We start from the raw sequence: 20,240 nt of genomic DNA, 5'->3' as shown, positions 1-20,240 counted from the left end.
CAACAAAACATGGATCAAATACTATGTATTGGTTGTTTGGAAGATAAATATCTTGTAATATATAATTTCAAACTTGTTGAAGGAATCATATAATCGATATTAAATAGAAAATTGGATGAATCAATATGGAATAATGATAATTGAATGAAATATTACATGTTTTTTTTTATATTTTTAAATCACTTGGTTTGATACCAGGAAATTCCTTCTTTTCCTTTCCTTATTTATTTTTGGCATAAATTAAAATTTTGTGAGCATATTTGAAAGTCATCACTGATAATTGGTCTGGTGGTCTACTGTAAATTCGACTCCCCGTCTCGATTGATTTTCTCTACTAGACTTTTAAAACAAACACATTTGAAAGGGCAATCGAGTCAAATTCTTGAAACGACTGGAATCGCGCAAAATAATGTAAAAAGATCTTAAAGAATCACAAACAAAATATCAAATCACAAGCCCGAATTTATTTATGAATAAGGTCGAATTTGCAGAAATCATAGATTTATTAAATTCTTTAATTGTTTTGATGAAAGGTGCAGGTGTGTTTGAAACGGGTGGCCGGTCTCGTGGTACGGTCGTTGACTCTTAAGACTTAACAACATGCCCATCATGGGTTCAGGCCGAGGACCGTGCCCCCAAATGAACGTAGGACAGACTATCCTGCTATGGGTAATCTGCTATGGGTAAGTCACAGAAAGCCAAGCAAGGCTAGTGGTACAGGCAGGCCTTGGCCGATAGCGGTTGTTGTGCCAAAAGGAAGGAAGTTTGAAACGGATAATCTTTTATCATTTTTATATACTTTTTTATTGTAATTCAAAATTACCATACTCAACAAATAATAATTGAAACGATAGATTGATAGTATTATACCAGCGGTCGGCAAAGTTCGGCCCGCGGGCCAAGTGCGGCCCGCCCAACGTTCAATCTGGCCCGCGAAATTTTGTTTCTAATTATGAAAGATGGGAAGAACCCATCCATACATATATTAATGATCATCTTTGAGGAGTACCTCATTTCATACCGTCAAACTCTTCCAATTTAAATTATCATGATATGGATAAAAGGAATCATCTTTATGGTCGAACTTGAAGTTACATTTCTCCTATCTAACATTTACATTGTATCACCACAACGAGATGAGTAAAAACAAATATTAAAAAAAAACTTGATTGTGGTTTTTACGAGTTGGACGATAACACATTGTTGGATCAACTGGATGATTCGAGTTGTTTTCGGAGCAGAACAAATCCTATAAATGTTTTATTTTGCAGGCACATCCCTAGTGATAGCAAATCAATAAATAAGAAATGAAGAGGATTTTTCGCATTCTTCATCTTTGGCTAACAATCAGTACGAGTAAGAAAAATAAGTATCAACAAACTCCATGAAAGACACGGAAAATTATCCGAAAACTTTCCACAATTGAACACAAACAATTCCTTTTTAGGAGGACTACGATAGAATCTGTTCGTGAATAATCTGATATCAATTTGTCTGACTTAGAATTACTTGTTCGTGGAGCGTTATGATAATTAGCTAATGTTCTTTCTCGGAGGTCATCAATAAGATATATTACTCTTGCTTTTTTGTTTTGACTGATCACACTTTTGCGCAATCTATTACTGATAATTAACTGATGAATCTTTGCAATTTGATTTTAAAATTGTAAATATCAAGTTTAAACTTTATTTTGATGATACAATTACAGAAAAACAACAATATCACCAATCGATATCATATTTTTTTTCTAAAATGTTTTCATGGAATAACGTAAGTGCAAAACAAACTTCATTCTTCTGGCCCGCGGCTAATGATCATTTACTAAATTTGGCCCTTGGCATCAAAAGTTTGCCGACCGCTGTATTATATTCATCTTAATCGTACCCAGGCATTTGAAAGATTAAAGATGGTTTAATAGGTTTTAAAGAAGATAGTTTTTATAGAATGATACTGCCTAGGAACATCGGAATACAAAACGGCCATAATTGATTCCAGTATCATGTAATATCTTAATTGTCCAATACAAAATGTTTAAATTTAACAAACAACGTTCGACGGTACATTACATAAAGGAAAATTAAGGAAATATACACCACATTCGTGTGCAGCACAAACACTGTACATAACTGTTACTACGAAAGTGTGACAATGGAAAGGATGTCAACCGGTCGCCATCATTCTGAGACTTAAGATGTACAGGGTGAGACAGCATGCGACCCTCAATTCCTTTGCTCGACCCTATCCTAACCATTCGTTATGTGTTGCTTCATTTCCTAAGGGTTAATAAATCATTGTGCATGCAAGCAAAGAATGACCCGGCCATGTTGGTTCGCCATGCACAAAAGCCCGTTTAAAAATACTCCATATCAATAGGATAACGTAGAGCAGAGAATGAATGTATCTTTACCCATTCCTTATGATGATGATGAAAGGGAATATCGCTAGAGCACGATTTTAATAAAAATCAACCGCTATCGTCAGAAGGTAGAAAAAAATAGAAAAAGGTGCGGAACACAATTTACCTCAAGAAATTTACAATTTAAGGGTGAAAGAAAGACATTTCATTGATTTATGCGATGCTCCTCTGTACACTTTTGTCCCACATTTTCTTTTCCTTTCTGTTTTTAGTTTCAACACATCTCTGATTGCTGTCACTTGAAGCTGATGCAGAATCTGTAGGATAACGCTACGCTTATTCTATGGTTTCATTTACTTGTAGTTTTGAAGAAATATATTTATTTTTACGCGCCATATTTCTAAATCGCCATTTCAAATTCGAACTACCAGATAAGAATGTTTACGGTTATTATTTGTTGGAATAAGTTGAATTTCTTTATTCTGTTAGACAAAGGCGCGTGTCTATGCATATGTTTGCATGTTTGCTTTACTACAACATATTTAGTTTTTATTCATTTTCTTAAAAAAAAGTACACTGTTTCCCATACGAGCTGACTTATTTTGCAGACAATTTTGTGATAACTATTTCCTCGTTTTGTTTGTTATTGCAAAAAAATAAACCTCAACAAAACTACATCAAACATATTGATTTGTTTCTCATCTGACCAAATATGTTCCCAAAAATAAGATATGAAGTTCGTCCTAATGATCCCTAACGTCCCGTAAAAAGCAAAAAGGTTAAAAAATAGCAACAAGCACCAGAGGTTAAATCTACACAAATTTAGATGGGGATTTAGATAAAGTTATAGTGACAAACAATATTTCGGTAATTATTAAAGTGACACATAATCTGTGTAAGCATAGCATACAATAAAAAAATTGAATAAAACAATAAAAATTTAATAAATTCTATAGCACGAATTCCACATGTGTTCCATATAAAACTAAGCCTACAAATATAATCGATGTTCCATTTTTGCCTTTGCGTTGGCTGTATGTTATGGCAGTAGTTCGTTAATTCAAATATAGATGTCTCTTCCTCTTTCTGATACAATCCATTGCCCTTAAGCTATCCCATGCAATCCTCAAACTTGCCCCGAATCGTTTTTAATTCCTCTTATATAATGAATAAAAGAGTTTGTAAATATGAGCTATATGGGTGTGTTCTTGAATGTTTGGACCTTCATGGACTGAAATAGCTTTTTTTTTAAAGAGGAATCTATCGTGAAATGGTTTGTGTCAACACTGCTTCAATTTTATGGCAATATTAAAAAGCCATAATGATTTAAATCGCATTTGAAAAGAAAGTTGGTGCCGTTTAAAACTAATAAAACTTTTATTACTTCTGCACAAATTCTGCACTTTACCTACCTAGAAAATACTGGATTTATCATATAATTGAACAGCTGAATAAACTTTAATATTCTAAGAAAAATATATTGCATTAACATTCCACGATCGCAAAATGCTTCTAGTATTGATTACATGAAAATGCATAAATTCATAACTTTGCTTGTATAATCTTGATATTTTGGTTTTTTACTTATTAGATATAATTTTATTTTATTTTTTAAAAATGTTTAACCTTCAAAACAAACTGCATTTTATCAAAAATTTCTACTAGTGTAAAAAAATCGACGCGTTTCTTGCGACTGTCAACAAATAAAAAAAAACTTATTAAAAAAACTTCATTAATATAACAACTATTTCCACATCGATGACGACCTATACACGTGTGATTGAAAGGAATGAATGAACAATGTGATCATGTACAATATACTAAGGCGAAGCGGAGAAATATTTTGCAGCAAAGTCAACATAAAAAATGAAACATGGTGAGAGGTCACTAATGTTGACTGCCGCAACATGATGTTAAACATAAAATTGGTCATAAAAATAAAACTTGCCATAAAAGAACCGTAAAAAATGAATAAAGTTCATAGTCAATAGGCTAAAAGCGTATTGCATTAAATATCTTAAACTGTGTCGTGGAAATTCAAAAGGCTTGAACAGAAAATGAAGTTGGAGATTATGATTAAATGATTAACCGATCCGATCGGTAGCTTGTTACCAATAGTTATAATTCCGTATATCTAACATTACGGTCAAATTCTCGCATTAATCAATACGTCATACCGAACCGATTATTATTCATACAGATGGTTACGGCGTTAATAATGGCTGGCAATTAGACAGGTTTACTCAAATTGGACCATAAAATGATAATAAAACTGCCACTCAGAAATAACCCAGGCATACGAGCTAACAATTCCACTCCATGCCGAGGATCCCAAGTGTTGAGTTTTGTTTGATGACTTTCGGTTCACGAGTTTTACGACTTTTTGACAGCTTTCGGTGCCAACCATTGTGTTTTATTTTACGCATCGTTTAAGAATGACAATAAACAAAGCAATGGCTTACTGCTACTCTGGTAAGCTGTGGACACTACATCAATCGCAATAGAAGAAGGTATTTTTAATGTCCCGAGAGCCAAATTAGTGCATTTAATGCTTAAACTGCCTGTAAACACTTGTAAAATTGATTTACTGCTTAGCGTTAAATCTTTACGCGTCTAGGATATGATTGTGTGATTTACTGTGGTTTTTTGCAATAAAACATGTACACTTATTGGTACATTTTGAGTTACATTTCAATCATGGATTTAAAATTCAATACACTCAAGTGGATTATTATTTATCACAAGCTGCAGCTGTTGTATTATTTTGCAACTGGTGTGAAAGTGTTTAATGGACATACAATGATACAAGTTTCAACATTCTTTAAACATATTTTACTTGTCAAGAAGAACACTCCCTATGCTGTTTATCACTATGCACTATACTATATGTAGATCAGTCAACAAATTACAAAGATTTCCAGGATCTCATGACAAATTACATTCCAGTTAATCATAAAAGTCGGATCCCTTATCATTTACAGGTGATTCTTAAGATACGATCTCTTCGAGTTACGATGATTCTCAGATACGAGGATTTTGATTTTCACATTTTAAAATTGTTATTTAGAAGAAATTGATAAATATTTATATATTGCATTGATATTGCTATTGCTATTGATAAATATATATATATATATATATATATATATATATATATATATATATATATATATATATATATATATATATATATATATATATATATATATATATATATATATATATATATATATATATATATATATATATATATATATATATATATATATATATATATATATTTTTTTTTTTTTTTTATGTATTCTGACAGATATTCGACATACGACTTTTCCGACATACTTTGGGATTTTTCGGTCGGTTTTCAGACGTCTCTTGTCGTAAATAAAACAGAATTCTGAACAGATATTGAATAGTTTGTTGAGATGAAAATATGTAAAGTACATCGATACTCATTAAAACAAATTACAAACTGAAATTCAATTATATTTGAATTGCAAATTAGCAGTTTGCATCAAATGCATCACACAAATAAAGTTCTGACTTGGAGCTATTTTCATTTATAATTCATAATACGATGACGACAATAATAAAGCGATTAACTCATACTTTTCGAGAAAATGTTCACATATTAGCACATTATTTGGCAACCTGCAGCTCATTGTGTCCTTTACACGTCGTATCATTCGAGCAACTCCGTCATTTTTAATTGCTGAGGGGAATAGTGTTGAGTCTATAAACCTTACAAAAAGCGTGCTCTTTTTATTACTGTCCAGAGAGCATACAATCAAGTGCGTATAAGGCCAGTATGACAACTCATTTTCTATGTATGAGTATTTTATGTAAATTTTCTCAGACTACCCTTGCAATGAGTAGCGTCAACTAACACTGGCAATCTTGTTGAACTGAACTGGTGGAACACGGAACGAATGGATGATAATAATTTTATGACTCGTAATAATTCCAATTGTCGTAGTAATGGTTGTAATATAACAATTATAAACTTACTTCTGCACTTAAGTCCTTCCAAGGATTCTCTAGGTCATCGTGCTCCTTTTGAATGATTTCATCGTGTGCGGTTGAATGATTACGAATCTATTTATTTAAGCTATTACTATAAACTGTTACTCTGCCCAGTGTTTTTCTCCTCAGTGTATGCATGAGCCAGAGTATGTGGATTCGATTAATTGTTTAATTGTTCGATTGTAAATTAATTAATTTAAATAATTTAATTTATTATGTATTCATCATATATTTTGTTACGAAGGTCTAAAATCATTTTAGATTATTTTAAAACCCCTTCTGCAAAATTTACCAGAAAAATAAAAACAAAATAGAAGAAACCATACCTTCTTCTTCTTCTTATTTGGCTCAACAACCGTTGTCGGTCAAGGCCTGCCTTTACCACTAGTGGGCTTTGGCTATCAGTGACTAAAGAAACCATACCTATTTCACGCATTATCATAGAGAATCATCCAAAACAAAACTCCCGTTGAACCGCAAAGATGTTTGCTTTGCTTGTAACCTATTCTTCATAACCATAACTAAATGATGTAAGTGAAACAATTTTTTAAATTGACAAAAGGTATTACATAAATCATAATTCGATTTTTACCTCATAATTTTTAGAAAAGATTTTTGTTTTGTTTTTTACCATCTTTGTAAGTTATCATGTACGCATCTAAATATTTCGTTGTATTTTGAAGGTAACATTTTTTTAGGTAACTCGACACCCAAACAACACAGGCACAAGAATATTTTTTGAAAAGCATGCCTCAATTTTACAAACAGCAATAAATCAAATTTCGATCCTATGGACTAGCGAAGCAAGCTACTTCGAGGACATCTTTTGGGAGGCTTATTACGTAAGATTTGGCATCATAAAATCAACGGTTGATGCATGAACAAGGAAAAGAGAAAGTTTTGAGTCCTTTCCTATTCTTTTGTCATGGGTTGCAAAGACTTTTTGTGTTGCCATCAACCTTAACTGTTTAAGCCCACCAGGATAGCTTCAACTGAGAAACGATAGTTGGCTAAAAATTGAAGAAATTTTTCGAAGTTCATTTATCAAAGTTGGGTACGACGGATTTGCACTTTAGAGGTCAAGAATTTGATGAATGATCTGATCACTAAAGATAAAAGAGAGTTTTATTATATTTTAAGTCAGTTATAGGGGAAATTGAATCTTTTAGCTCAACATTTCATTGTCGTTCAGAGATGGCAGGTCTTTAGACATTGTGAGACAATAATTCGTTTATCAATAACTGTCGTTGGAAATAAAACCAGTATGAAACATACAAGTATAAAATGTGTTCAAACAACAATCTATGGTAGCAACAATAATGTTGCAAATACCACTTGCACTGAATCGTACTTAATAAGAATCAGTTTCGCCTACCGTTCAACGTTCAACGTCTTGGGCACCAAATGTTCAACGAAAGATAGGTTTTCGTTAAGTATGGTCGTTTGAAAAAATAATCGTGATGAGCGTATCACCCCCCCTTAACATTCGCTCGCTCGCTCTTGCTCACATTTCCCATCCCACTTCTCGATACCGAAGTAAACTTCGGCTTTAACGAAAACAGCACGAGCGCAGTTCCGTCAATCGTCGCATTTTGTCTCTTTTTCTCCTGGAATGGCTTTTTAACGAAGATTACCACAAACAAAATGAATCTTGACGGGAAGACAAAATTTTATTCGAATTCGTCGAAATCGGTTCATTCGAAAAATTTCACCCGTTGAAACAAGGCGCGCTTTTATGTTTATTGTTATTGATATTATTATTGCGTGTACTCGTACATTCATACAGTGGGGGACGTGTGCGATCTCGGGTTGGTAATTTTGTTTTGATCGATGAGTCCACAACATAGTGAAAAATTATATAGTTTATTTAAACGCACATAAGAATTACAAAAAGTAGTGAAAGAAAGTGTATAAAGTTACGTGGCCATTCCACAAACCAAAAAAAACGTGCTAAATTTGTAAGGGCTTATAACTTGAAATTTACAAAAAAATGCTGTTTCCACTACTGCGATAGTTACTTATCGTATGATCTGAACTGGTGTCTCTGTGGAAAGTTTTGAGTGATCATTGTTGTACAAAGTGGGTAACGTAGTACTAGGTGCAGAAAAACAAATCAAGTAACGGCATCGCCTAAAATTGTTCTAGTGATACAATTGTAACGTGAATGCATTTCTTCGTGGAAATAGGCATGAGATCAGCAAGCTTTTGTATGTGACAAAATGGTTACATCGATCAATTAACTTGTGAATAATTTATTTTAAAAAAACTCATCATAAGTCATAACAATCGTTGTTTCATTGGCGAGATGATGCATCAACAAGGGAAAAGTGCGTCTTAAACTTGAGAAAAAAAAAAAACAGTGCTTGAATTGCGGTTGTAATTCTTAATGATAATTATACCGTAGACAATTGGGAAGGACAGCTTTGTTGTGGTGTAGCTTAAGACGATTTTGGTATCGTATAGTTGAGTGGAAGCAGATTTGAAATCGTTTTGTCGTACATTTGTCAGAGAACCGGCTCAAAAATGAACTCATACTTTGAACAGACCGGATTCTATGGACATCCTCACCAAGCCGCGGCCGGAATGATGACAACGACAGGAACCCATCATGACCAAACAACGGCTGCAGCAGCCGCGGCTTATAGAGGGTTTCCACTTTCTCTCGGAATGTCCCCGTATACGAACCATCACCTGCACCAAACACGCACAGCCCAAGAGTCACCATATGATGCGAGCATACAGGCCGCGTGTAAACAAATTTACGAGGGCTCCTACAGTTCCAAAGATTGTGGAACGAAAGGCACCAGTGGAAACAACGGCACGGACACAAGTAACGGCTACAAAGATGTGTGGAATGCAAACAGTGGCGCAACTAATGGGGCGACCACTGGTGCCACTGGTAGTAACGTACCTGCCCAACAAAACAGTTCTGTTCCGGTCAGACCTTCCGCATGCACGCCAGATTCGCGCGTTGGGGGCTATATTGACGCATCTGGAGGGAGCCCAGTGAGTCGGGCTGGTTCGGCTGCTGCCGCAGCTGGCGTACCCGGGTCATGGAATACCAATCAATGTTCACTAACTGGGTCAACTGGTGGACAAGCTGCTCCTTCCACTGGACTGCATCAGTCCAATCACACTTTTTATCCCTGGATGGCTATTGCAGGTATACAATTGACGGTTTTCATCTCTTATTCACCATTTTAGAAAAACAATTTGTAGTACCAGGTAACATTCTCGCATTATCAGGGACTGTTTTTATAGAAATGAGGAAGCAAAGCATAATTATTTCAAAAATAAACCAATGAAACTGCGGCTGTTTACCACACTGACTCACGCCTAAATTGATTTGGTCAGCAAAAATTATAACGGTTTATCCTTTAAATTGGACCCCTTTAATTTGCTTGATTTTCAGATGACTATATCCGTTATGTTTTGGGATTCTTGCATGATTTTAAATGAAAGAATATTCAATCAGAATCTTTGTTCAGCATGAGACATATATAGTCTTGAGTATGTTTGTGCGCTAAGTATAATCCTCTGTGTGTGTGTGCGTAAGAAAACCAGAAGTTTTGAGGTAAATTTTCAAGACTGTTTGGATTTTTTCCGTATGTCGGATCGTGTCTGACCTTATATTCCTTGGATCGGAACGTGTCGGTGCCCCATAATTTAAGCGTAAATTTATTATCTCGTTATCAAGTGCCTCTCCGTTATAGTTTCTTATTCTTAAGCTTATGACGGATTATTCGAGATGTAATAGATTGTTATCATGTTTAAAAATGAAAATGTTTTCAAAATAGTTTTTATCACTGCAATGTGAGTTTCAAATCGATTGTTGAAAATTAGTTTTACTTTTAATGCCCAAACCTCTTTAATTTTCAACGATTTCCACATGCTCAAATCGAGGGCGATAAACTATGTGACCGCTGCAATAATTCGTCAATAAAAAAAAACGAACGTATCATCATACGTAAAACACGTACCCAGAGATTCTATGTCAAGTAGTGCTTAAAAGTTTAAATAAATGTGTATTATATTATTTTGTTTTGTATAGCACATTTTAATAAGCACAAATTTGGTTATTTTTTCTCTTTTGTTGTTATACAATAATCAAATATTATTATAATTTTAGATAACATATATAAGATTTTGCACAAAACAAGTATACCTGCTATTATTAAACAATATCATTGTTTGAAACGAGTATGAGACGTTGTCAATTGCACGATAAAAATCTCCGTAACGACTTCTATGAGCATATCTATAGTCCTATGTCATATGTATATAGTATATAGTACATTTTTTGTACTTATAAAGATTTACCGCTCGGTTTTGTAAGATCCGATGCGTTCGTTCAATAAACCATGTAACTGCTCCGATTGCTTAAATGATTCAAATAACATAAGTGATAAGACCATAATATACAATATACAAAAGGATGATGATATTATACAACGCCCAGTTAGTTCTCACCCTTTCTTGTGTTATTTATTATATTGAGTGAAGAGTATAACGTAAACACTGAAAGCAACGCCTAATAAAAAATAAGACAATCCTTATTTTATAATTCGAGTTTGAAGCAACAAAATCCTATACATTGCGCCCTCCCTTGTAGAACCCATAATCGAAAATTGAGTAGAAAAAAACACACACACATACATTTTGCAAGCACAGCGTAAGACATGCAATATTTGCGTTTGAGAACCCATGGAGTTTGTTCTTCTACCATTAGCCTGAGTTGATTGTAATTGACGTAATTTAAACGCTTAAAGGCGTGATTACATTTTATTAATTTCAAGCTGTGCTGGACACTTTCAATTCTTTTACGAGTGAAAGTGGGAGTAGCAGTGTTCACTTGGCCCGTGGAAATAAAATTGAGCTGTTATTGAATCCTTTGGCGGCTATATCTTGATGAGCCTACTCCATTCAAAATAAGTCTGGTTTGTAAATCTTCATAGTCGTATTCTTGTTACCATGAGCAAATTATTTAATTAACCTTATCACTCAACGAGTAAAATCCACTGATCTGCCAAACAAGAAAACGATTCATTGGCTAAATATTGTTTTCGCTACCTTGACATATAGTTTCAATATTTGAAGGATTTGAAAAATACAGTAAAGCGGGAGCGTTTTTTTACTAATCTTGCATCTTGCAGCGTGGCCTTTAGAAAAAAGGTTTTCTAAAGTTAGAACATATTCACAACATATGTTGTATCAAGAGCAAAAAATAAATCAACACGCAACCATGCGGTCACCAACCAGGAGAGAAAGTTGAAATAGGAAAACTAATGCAAAGTTCTAGAAAAAGAAAACCAGGATTAGTTTTCGATGCTAGCCTAAACCAATGATAGATTTCAAAGAATAGCTCTGGTTGTCGCACACCAATTGTCTTAAGTTTGAATAAAGAAAAAAGTTTGCCAATTACAGGGTAAAATAACAAAAACGGCACGGATATATCACTCTAAAATCATTTAAGTTCTGCTGCGACAAATGCATTCATCATATGTACCATGAAATATTCAAGCCAAGATGAAATTGTTACTTTTTCAAGTTTTCTTTTAAAACGTCCTTGGTAGAATATTTGGAATGGAAAATTTTCAAATGTTTTCAATAACACTTTAACAGGGTCTCTCATTTATTGAGCACCCATTTATTGATCTTTTCTCAAATAGGTTTGAATCGTTCCCACGATTTATCGTGAGCAGTACCATTTGAAAATAAACAAATAATTCATATAGCAATAGGACAACTCTTAAGAAATCGTAGAGGTAAAAATATCTTTTAAAAGCATTTAGATGTTTTTGGAATCAAAAAATCATAGCTCAAATATATTGTTTACAAAATAACGGTGATTTAACAGAGATCAGCTAAATTTTCTTATCATATTTGTAGCAGAGTGGTTAACACATAAGTCTAATTGGATCTTACGAACAATACAACTAGATTCAAATAGGCATCATTATATGATCTGTTTCTTCTTTGGCTTTAAGACCCAAGGGGATATTTAGGATTTTTAGATTTTTAGTACCCATCCAGATGGTTCGTAACCGTAACCATAATGGGCGGATGGGCATTAAAATCCATGATTCAGAAATGACTTGAAATATGTATTCAAGGAAAGCTACTAAACTAACTGTTTTTAATATCCCTTTAAACTCTCATAGTTAATCAGAATTTGTAAAGCACATACATTGTTGTATAAACAATAAGATTAAATGAAGACGATGAAGCATTCCAATTATAATTGCTTTCATGGAAGCTTCGACACAATATCTAATGAAAGCTGCAAAACTATAATTTCAAGACAAGTTTTTGCATGTAAGCTCAAGTAACCTAACAGTGTCTGGCTCAAATCGAATATCAATCGGTTCTTCCAAGTATTCGTTCCTTTAGCAAACAGGTCACTTATCATGCATACAGTCAGAATTCAATAGTTCAACGCTTTTTAGTTGGCATGTTTTTTAGTTGAACGCTCGATAGTTGGTTGATAGTTCAATTAAAAAGCATGCGTTTGTATGGAAAAACCGGGTTTTGAAAATTTTACAAAATTCTCTTGGCACACCGAGAAAAATTTCAAAAAAAAAAAAATTGTATGGAAAAACCGACCAAAAAGTCTAACCAAGCCGTGCCAACTTAAAAGCATTTCTTCAATAGTTGGCAGGGAATCGAAGTTCAACCAGTGAGTTCAGACTATATTTTATTATTATGTATTAGTTAATTTTATAATAAGGTCTCATTAAGATGGGTAACAGTGCAAAAATTAAATAGAAAAATCATGCCTTCGATCATAGTTCACTACGACCACGGTGGAAACCAGAGACGTTGAACCATTGGGGTGAAATAGGAAAAACAAAGCAAACAAAGTGTTGAATTTAGCCGACATGCGGAACCTACGGTCAGGTAGACCAACGCTCGAGGGGAGCCGAACAAATCGTAGACTCTCTCTAGACCTAAGTGGTTGGATTTTAATCATATTTATTTTGAAAATGGTCCACAGTGTTACATTAGGTAAGTTGTACGACTTACAACATGCTCGTAATCGCATAAAGCTCTATAAGAACGTAACAATCCTCATATGCAGGACTGACTATCCTACTTTCATCTTTGACGCAACAATCGTTGTCGATCAAGTCTTGTCTACACTACTAATGGTTTTGGCAATACAGGGTTTACCAAGTCACTTTGCGATGTGAGCTGCACAATTCATCTCACTTGAGACGTATTTCTATTCTGACGTGCTACTTCATTTGGCCCGAAATAATTTTCTATTCCGCCGCATTCATTTTCATCCATTATATGAAGCCTTTTCACAGGGGATGTTAGCAGGAGCCGTCCGCGATGTTTACATTTTTTTCAAAAATAAATTTTTGGGCTTTTAGTGCTGATTTGTGATACAAGTATGTTGTTAAACAAAGAATAGAAGTTTATCTTTGCTCCGCTGTAGCATTATAGCCGAAAAATGGATTATTCGTTGAGATATTAGCAGTTGAACCTGCTCAGTCAAATCTGCTAATAACTCAAAGAATAACCCATTTTTCGGCTATAATGCTACAGCGGAGCAAAGATAAACTTCTATTCTTTGTTAAACAACATACTTGTATCACAAATCAGCACTAAAAGCCCAAAAATTTATTTTTGAAAAAAATGTAAACATCGCGGACGGCTCCTGCTAACATCCCCTGTGAAAAGGCTTCATATAATGGATGAAAATGAATGCGGCGGAATAGAAAATTATTTCGGGCCAAATGAAGTAGCACGTCAGAATAGAAATACGTCTCAAGTGAGATGAATTGTGCAGCTCACATCGCAAAGTGACTTGGTAAACCCTGTAAGTGACTTTTTGATTTCCCTTACAAGGAGAGTCAATTCTATGTATGGAAGGCAGGATCCACACGGGCCTTGAATTCATTCACACACTCATGATAGAAATTAAACCAACTATATAGGCAACTGCAGCTACCGTCCCTCGTGTATCGAGTTTGTTAAAGAAGCTGATCCTTGAAAAAAGACGAAGACATCTTCCAACCAAACTCTCTGCATACTATTCGACAATGGTTATTAAAATAAATAAATCTCAGTTGGGTTAGTTTATCCAAAAGCGTAGATACTTGAAATATATCAGAGATAGTATTGACTGTCTAATAATATTTAGGTTAATTTTAGTAGTATGTCAAGCAATTCATAAAATAATAATTCATATCGGCTGACGTACGTAAAGGTGTTGTGGCTAAATTTTGTAGAGGTATTTCATTCCTTGGAGAATCAAAGTCCTTCATTTTGAAAGTTCTGTTTAAAAACTGATCAAATTCCATGGATGACGAAATAATTAATTCACTGGAGAAGGTTTAGTCCCAATTGGAATGTAAGTTGTTGTGGTTTTCATATTACTTAACTCCTCTAATGTTGACACAGTCTACACAGCTCAGTCTTTAACACAAACAAAAAACATAATTTTATCCATGTATATTTATGTCACTTTTGAATGAAATGCTTTGAGATTTTTCAATTTTAAAAGTAAAATAACTTTAGGAAGGCCTAGAAGTTTCATATTGTTTGCATCATTTCTACCTTTCCTGCCTGAGGTTTTATTTTAACGGATAGAACATAACTGAGAATTTAACTACCGTAACTTTTTTTATTCATTAGGGAACATTATTGATACTTTATTTGTTACTATAAATTATTCGGGAGTTACAAAAACATGTTAAAATCATGCTAATATTACACTACGAAGCTTTCATCATTATATTGTTCTACCTATAGAAACTATTTAAACTCACTCATACACAAGCCATTTGTTTTATTTAGAGACAGGCTCGTTCAATAACGACAAATCGGCATCGAATTAATTGACCTAATGAATCGACGGGTGGGCACACTGGGGTATATTGTTATTGTGAGGGGTTTTATAAGACCCCAGGACTTCTCTCTCAACAGCTACTACAGCATGTAACTTTGAAGGGTGTTGTTTCTTAACGCCGTATGGACAGAAGACATCGGTCGCAAAAACAGCGCAATAAATCATTCCAACAAAAACGACCACCTTCACGTTTAAAAATGGAAACCGAATACGGTGCCTTTCTTTTCTGCATCTTTAGCTACATTATTAACAGTTGTTGAAAAACAGGGAAACTAAATTCATCGCTGCATCCTACGGGATAATAGATAAAAAAAATCAAAACTGGAACGATCAGGTCAGGTGTTAATGTAACAGAAAACTTTAAACCAGTGAACTATATTCACCAGCATCCTGATTAAAGAGAAATCTTGCATGCATAACAGAGTATTGAAGTAGTTGGTAAGATAAGAATTTCGATATAATGGAATGTGGATGGATATGAATAGATAGAAAACGGAAACGGAAGCCTTATTCTTTGGGTGGTTCCGGAGCTAAGTAGCCACAACAGAATTGAAGCTTTGTTATTTAAATACAACCAATATCATAACACATAACATATATTTAAAATCCATTGGTTAACATATTATCATCGGCATCTGAAAATGTTTCACGCTGTACCGACGAATACCAGGGATACATAGATATTGGTGATGGATTGCACAAGGAAGATAACGACACATCATAAAACTTTGAATTGAAAGTTGGTAACGCGAAGACGAAGCAAACATAGAGAACGAACGAAAACATGCTGTTCGACAGCATTTTCATCGCACAAATGAAGTAAACTTTATGCAACCCTTGAGTCCTGGTACCGCATAGGTGTGTTAGTGTATTGTTGGATGCGACAGCTATAATATACCATCACACTTACACATCAACATGCCTAACAAAGCATCATCAAATTATTTCTAAGTGGCTTACATTCTGATGCATAGGCGTAAAATCGTAACCAAAAGCACATTGCTGTGTTCTTTTTATTTAACCTTTCTTGTCCTTTTCATAACCGCAATCGACCTACCACGCTATACGTTTCCTTAATGTCTGTTTAATACCCCATTCTATAGGATGTGATACTTTGATTTATGATTTGTTTTCATTCAACATTTGCATCCTGCTATTCGTGCAACTGTATTTTCAATGGTATGATTGAGCATTCTAGTTTAAGTTTTTCTTAGTTTTTGCAGCTGATAGAGAATAACAATAATACTTTTGAGTTTAAAAAACATTCAACCAGACTCTTGCAAATGAATTAGATTGATTTGCACAACTTTATTCATAAAGATTGCAGTATGTATAAAAACAATTTAAACATGGCCCCAAAGATAATGCTACATTACTTATAGTAAAATTTTGAAACAGGTCCCATGATTTAAGAATATGTTTCAAAACTACTATGATTATTATTTCTTCGCATCGAAGAAAAAAACCATTTAATGTAAGTTTTGTTTATGCAATAATTATTACATTTTCTATTTATTCATATAAATCGATTCATTTTTTTGAAACATATTACTGCATTTACTTTAAAAAACTACATAAGAAACATTTATTCAACTTATTGCATAAATGATAACACGACCAAAGGATGTCTAAATAATGTTTGTGTTTTAAAAGTAATAATTGTAATATATTCAATCGCAAGAAGTTTTATGTGCTACAATGTAAACTTAATGATAATTCATATATTTAAATAAATACAGGTTATCTGTACATTTTATGCTATCAGAGCTATGATTTCTATGATTGGCACATGGTTGTAAACTTGCATTTTTTCGTCTATTATATGCTTTTTATGCTTGACAAATCGGCCGAGCAGATGCTATGCAATTGAAACAATAGAAAAGATATCATCAAAATTACAACGTGAATGATTTTAGACAGGGTATCGTAGTAAAATAGTAGTTACCAGTATAATAATCGTATTGAAATTGCAATCTTTTAAGACTTCTAGCATCTGAAAGGAATATTCACCACCCATTAACCATTCGTAGAGGCCGACTAAAACTATTGACAACTTAATAACAAATCCGTCATGGTTGCAAGCCCTGTATGAATCATTTGCTATCATCAGCAATACTGATCCTGCTATGGATAATCAATAAGTCACTGATAGCCAAACCCATTAGCGGTACAGGCAAGCCTTAACTGATTACGGTTGTTGTGTTAAACAAGAAGAAGAAGAATAAGAAGAAGCTTTAAAGCCACTTTATTTTTTCTTTTTGATTTTTATGCTGTTTCTGTTGTTGTATGCTTACAAAATAATTTAATAATTTCTATAGCTAGTACAGTACAGTGACGTAAGTTTCGTAGTGTAATGTTAGCATGTATTTAACATGTTTTTGTTCATATGGTTCATATAGTAGTTTACAAAATGTGGTCGATAAAAATTATTTGATTGTGATAACGTATAACAGAGTCCTATGAATGAAATGTCGTATTGCTTCCTAAATAAAATGCTAATAGAAAACGAATTATAATGATTGATTCGTTAAAACCAGAGTTCACAATGATGCAATCTTGAATCGATTGCGATCATCGAGGTCATTCGAAACAACCTGCTTTACTTTAAGATAAAGTATTTAATTCACTTACTGACTATTATTTTTAAAACTTTCAAATAACACAGTAGATAACAAATAGCTTTGTTTCAAATCTTATTAAACTAGTATGGCAAATACCGCCAATCTGTGGATTTGTTTCAGATACCATATAAAATAACCTGGTATTAAGCTTCCAATTTATACTAAAAGAATATTTTTGATATTTTTGTGCTCTATATATAAATATAACTTTATACGATAACCTGAAAATTTTAAGGAAACCGAGATTCTTTGGAAAGTTGGAATTTAACGGAGTCTAACGTTCTTTTCGGTTTGGTGTTGTGTGCATATACAGCCCATATATGCTGCTTCCGATAATAAAAACGACATGATACAATGTGCTATGATAGAGAAGTAAACCTTGTTAAAATGCTAGTACTTGATCTTATCTTGATATGTATTCATTTCTTTTTTTTATTTTATTGTACTTTCTGTGCCATTTCATAAGTTGCGTTCAAACCAATTTTCGTCAATGCGATCAATACTTGCATTTCTCTTTCAGACAGTTTTCTGACAAGGTGGTGAAATGTGTTTGACAACACTGACATCAAACGAATGAAACCCGTGTTAAAAAGTAGAAGAATGAATTGCGTTGAATACATATTTTTATATGTTTCACAGTACAAAAAAGATAATTTGAAATTTGAAAGATCTTGAATTTTTTTAATACGTCATTAATAATAATAATTTATAACAAACAATTGTGACCGGTCGATAGCAATCGGTGATACATATTATATTTGTCGTATAACGCATGTCAGTTTTCATATGATCAAACAGCGGAAGTAAAAAAGAAATGAAAAAAATACAAAAAAATTCTCACATTAATAAAACTGTATTCCAATAAATTTCCATCTCAACCAACGACCAGTGACGTGACCATGTTCTCCAACGAAGAGTAAGCTGGCAAAAATATACCAAAGCAAGTATGAAAGGTGTCAGACAGACAGAACGAGAAACAACATGAAGGAAAAGAATACAGCAAACAAAAATAAGGGACACTGTGTCGGCTTGTGCATAATTTTATCCTAGCGATCGAGTGTGGAGCAAGCATTCTTTATCGATGACGGTGTGCAAAAAGGGGTTAAATGTTGAAACCGAAGCAGAACTGTATCATATAGCGTATGGTTTAGAAATAGCTGAGACTGCTGTTATTTAAACCCTATAAATTCAGCTCTGTTTCTTCTAGGTTTATTGTCTGTTCTAGCTGTTTTAGAACAATAATTGTTCAAAAATTAAATGTAACGTGTATAAAAACCATAAACCGCTATGAAAACACAATACAAAACAAAGAAACATTTGGAATAAAATCCAAAATAGACACTCTTTTTGTTCTTAAAGTGCAAAACAAACATAACATTACAGAAGCTTATAATGTTTGTTCAATAAAAAAATATTATTCATGATAGAAATTCTGTTAGGTGCATAATTAGTATGTATAAGGTTTCATTTATGATTAAATTAATTTGGAAAACTGTTTAAATGGGATCATATGAACCCAAACCCATTTCATTGCGATAAATAATTACGTTCATATTGCGTTACGTTCAGTGTGTTCATTGATTGTTAAATTGAATGCGAGATGTTTTTGTTTTCAGTTTTGACTAACTTTATCTTTTTTTTCATTTGTCATTTTAATAAACGATGTGATGAGAGATTTTTAGCTGTCAGTTGCTAAACTTCGTCAGAATAGTTTACTTGGTAAGGTGATCAAAATCATGGTCACAACCAAAATATGTAATAGCACATCATCCAACGAGCAGAATGACGAAGAAAAATGTAAAACGGAATATACAGGCGATAAATCAAGAGTTATCCATTTGCAAACCAATTCATCCTTCTCAGTTCGGATCTGAGTTTTTTTTCAATGCTGGTTTTATTCAGCTTTGTGGTTAAAAAAAACGTATTCTGATACCACTCCATACATCGCCTTTTCCCTAACGTTTCTTGTTTGGTTTGATCGTTCCAAAAGAACGTTCATGCTTTTTGTGGTAGAAAACGAAACCTCAAAAATATCAAGAAATCGAAGAGTTGAACATTGATAAGCTACCCTTACCAAGGAAATCGAAAATCAAAGTGAGGCTCCAAGCCATAACAAAAAGAAGAAAAATCTACGGCATAATCGAGCAAACAGGCACCTCATACGGATTTGGAAAGGTGAGGCAAAGTGTGTTGGTGATACCATGGGCTCAAAACTGTAATTGCTAGTCTGGAATGATTTTGATGGCTATAGTGGTAGATAAACAGTGTTGCCAGATTATGTGATTCACTTTTATTATTGTAGGCTCTACATGTTTTTTTTTTGTAAATGTTATGCGTGAAGGTAAATGCGACACTATTTAATATTTGAATTATTTTATACTTTTGA

General features: G+C 33.6%; 1 protein-coding gene across 12 annotated transcripts in view; it reads left to right on the top strand.

Annotated features, from left to right (window-relative positions):
- LOC120961603 (homeotic protein ultrabithorax) overlaps positions 1–20,240 on the top strand; it is a 270,884-nt gene that overhangs the window by 209,001 nt on the left and 41,643 nt on the right. For 2 of the 12 annotated variants that reach the window (XM_040385444.2, XM_040385443.2), the window contains exon 1: positions 8,063–9,539. The exons of the other annotated variants lie outside the window; for them this stretch is intronic. In XM_040385444.2, coding sequence (XP_040241378.2) covers positions 8,900–9,539 — 640 coding nt within the window. In that variant the 5' untranslated portion in view covers positions 8,063–8,899. Of the gene's footprint in view, positions 1–8,062; positions 9,540–20,240 lie in introns of those variants that run through there. 12 annotated transcript variants of the gene reach the window in all.

Source organism: Anopheles coluzzii, chromosome 2, assembly GCF_943734685.1.
Source record: "Anopheles coluzzii chromosome 2, AcolN3, whole genome shotgun sequence".
Lineage (NCBI taxonomy): Eukaryota > Metazoa > Arthropoda > Insecta > Diptera > Culicidae > Anopheles > Anopheles coluzzii.
The sequence above is the reverse complement of the archived record's forward strand: the minus strand, read 5'-3'. Positions and strand labels throughout refer to the sequence as shown.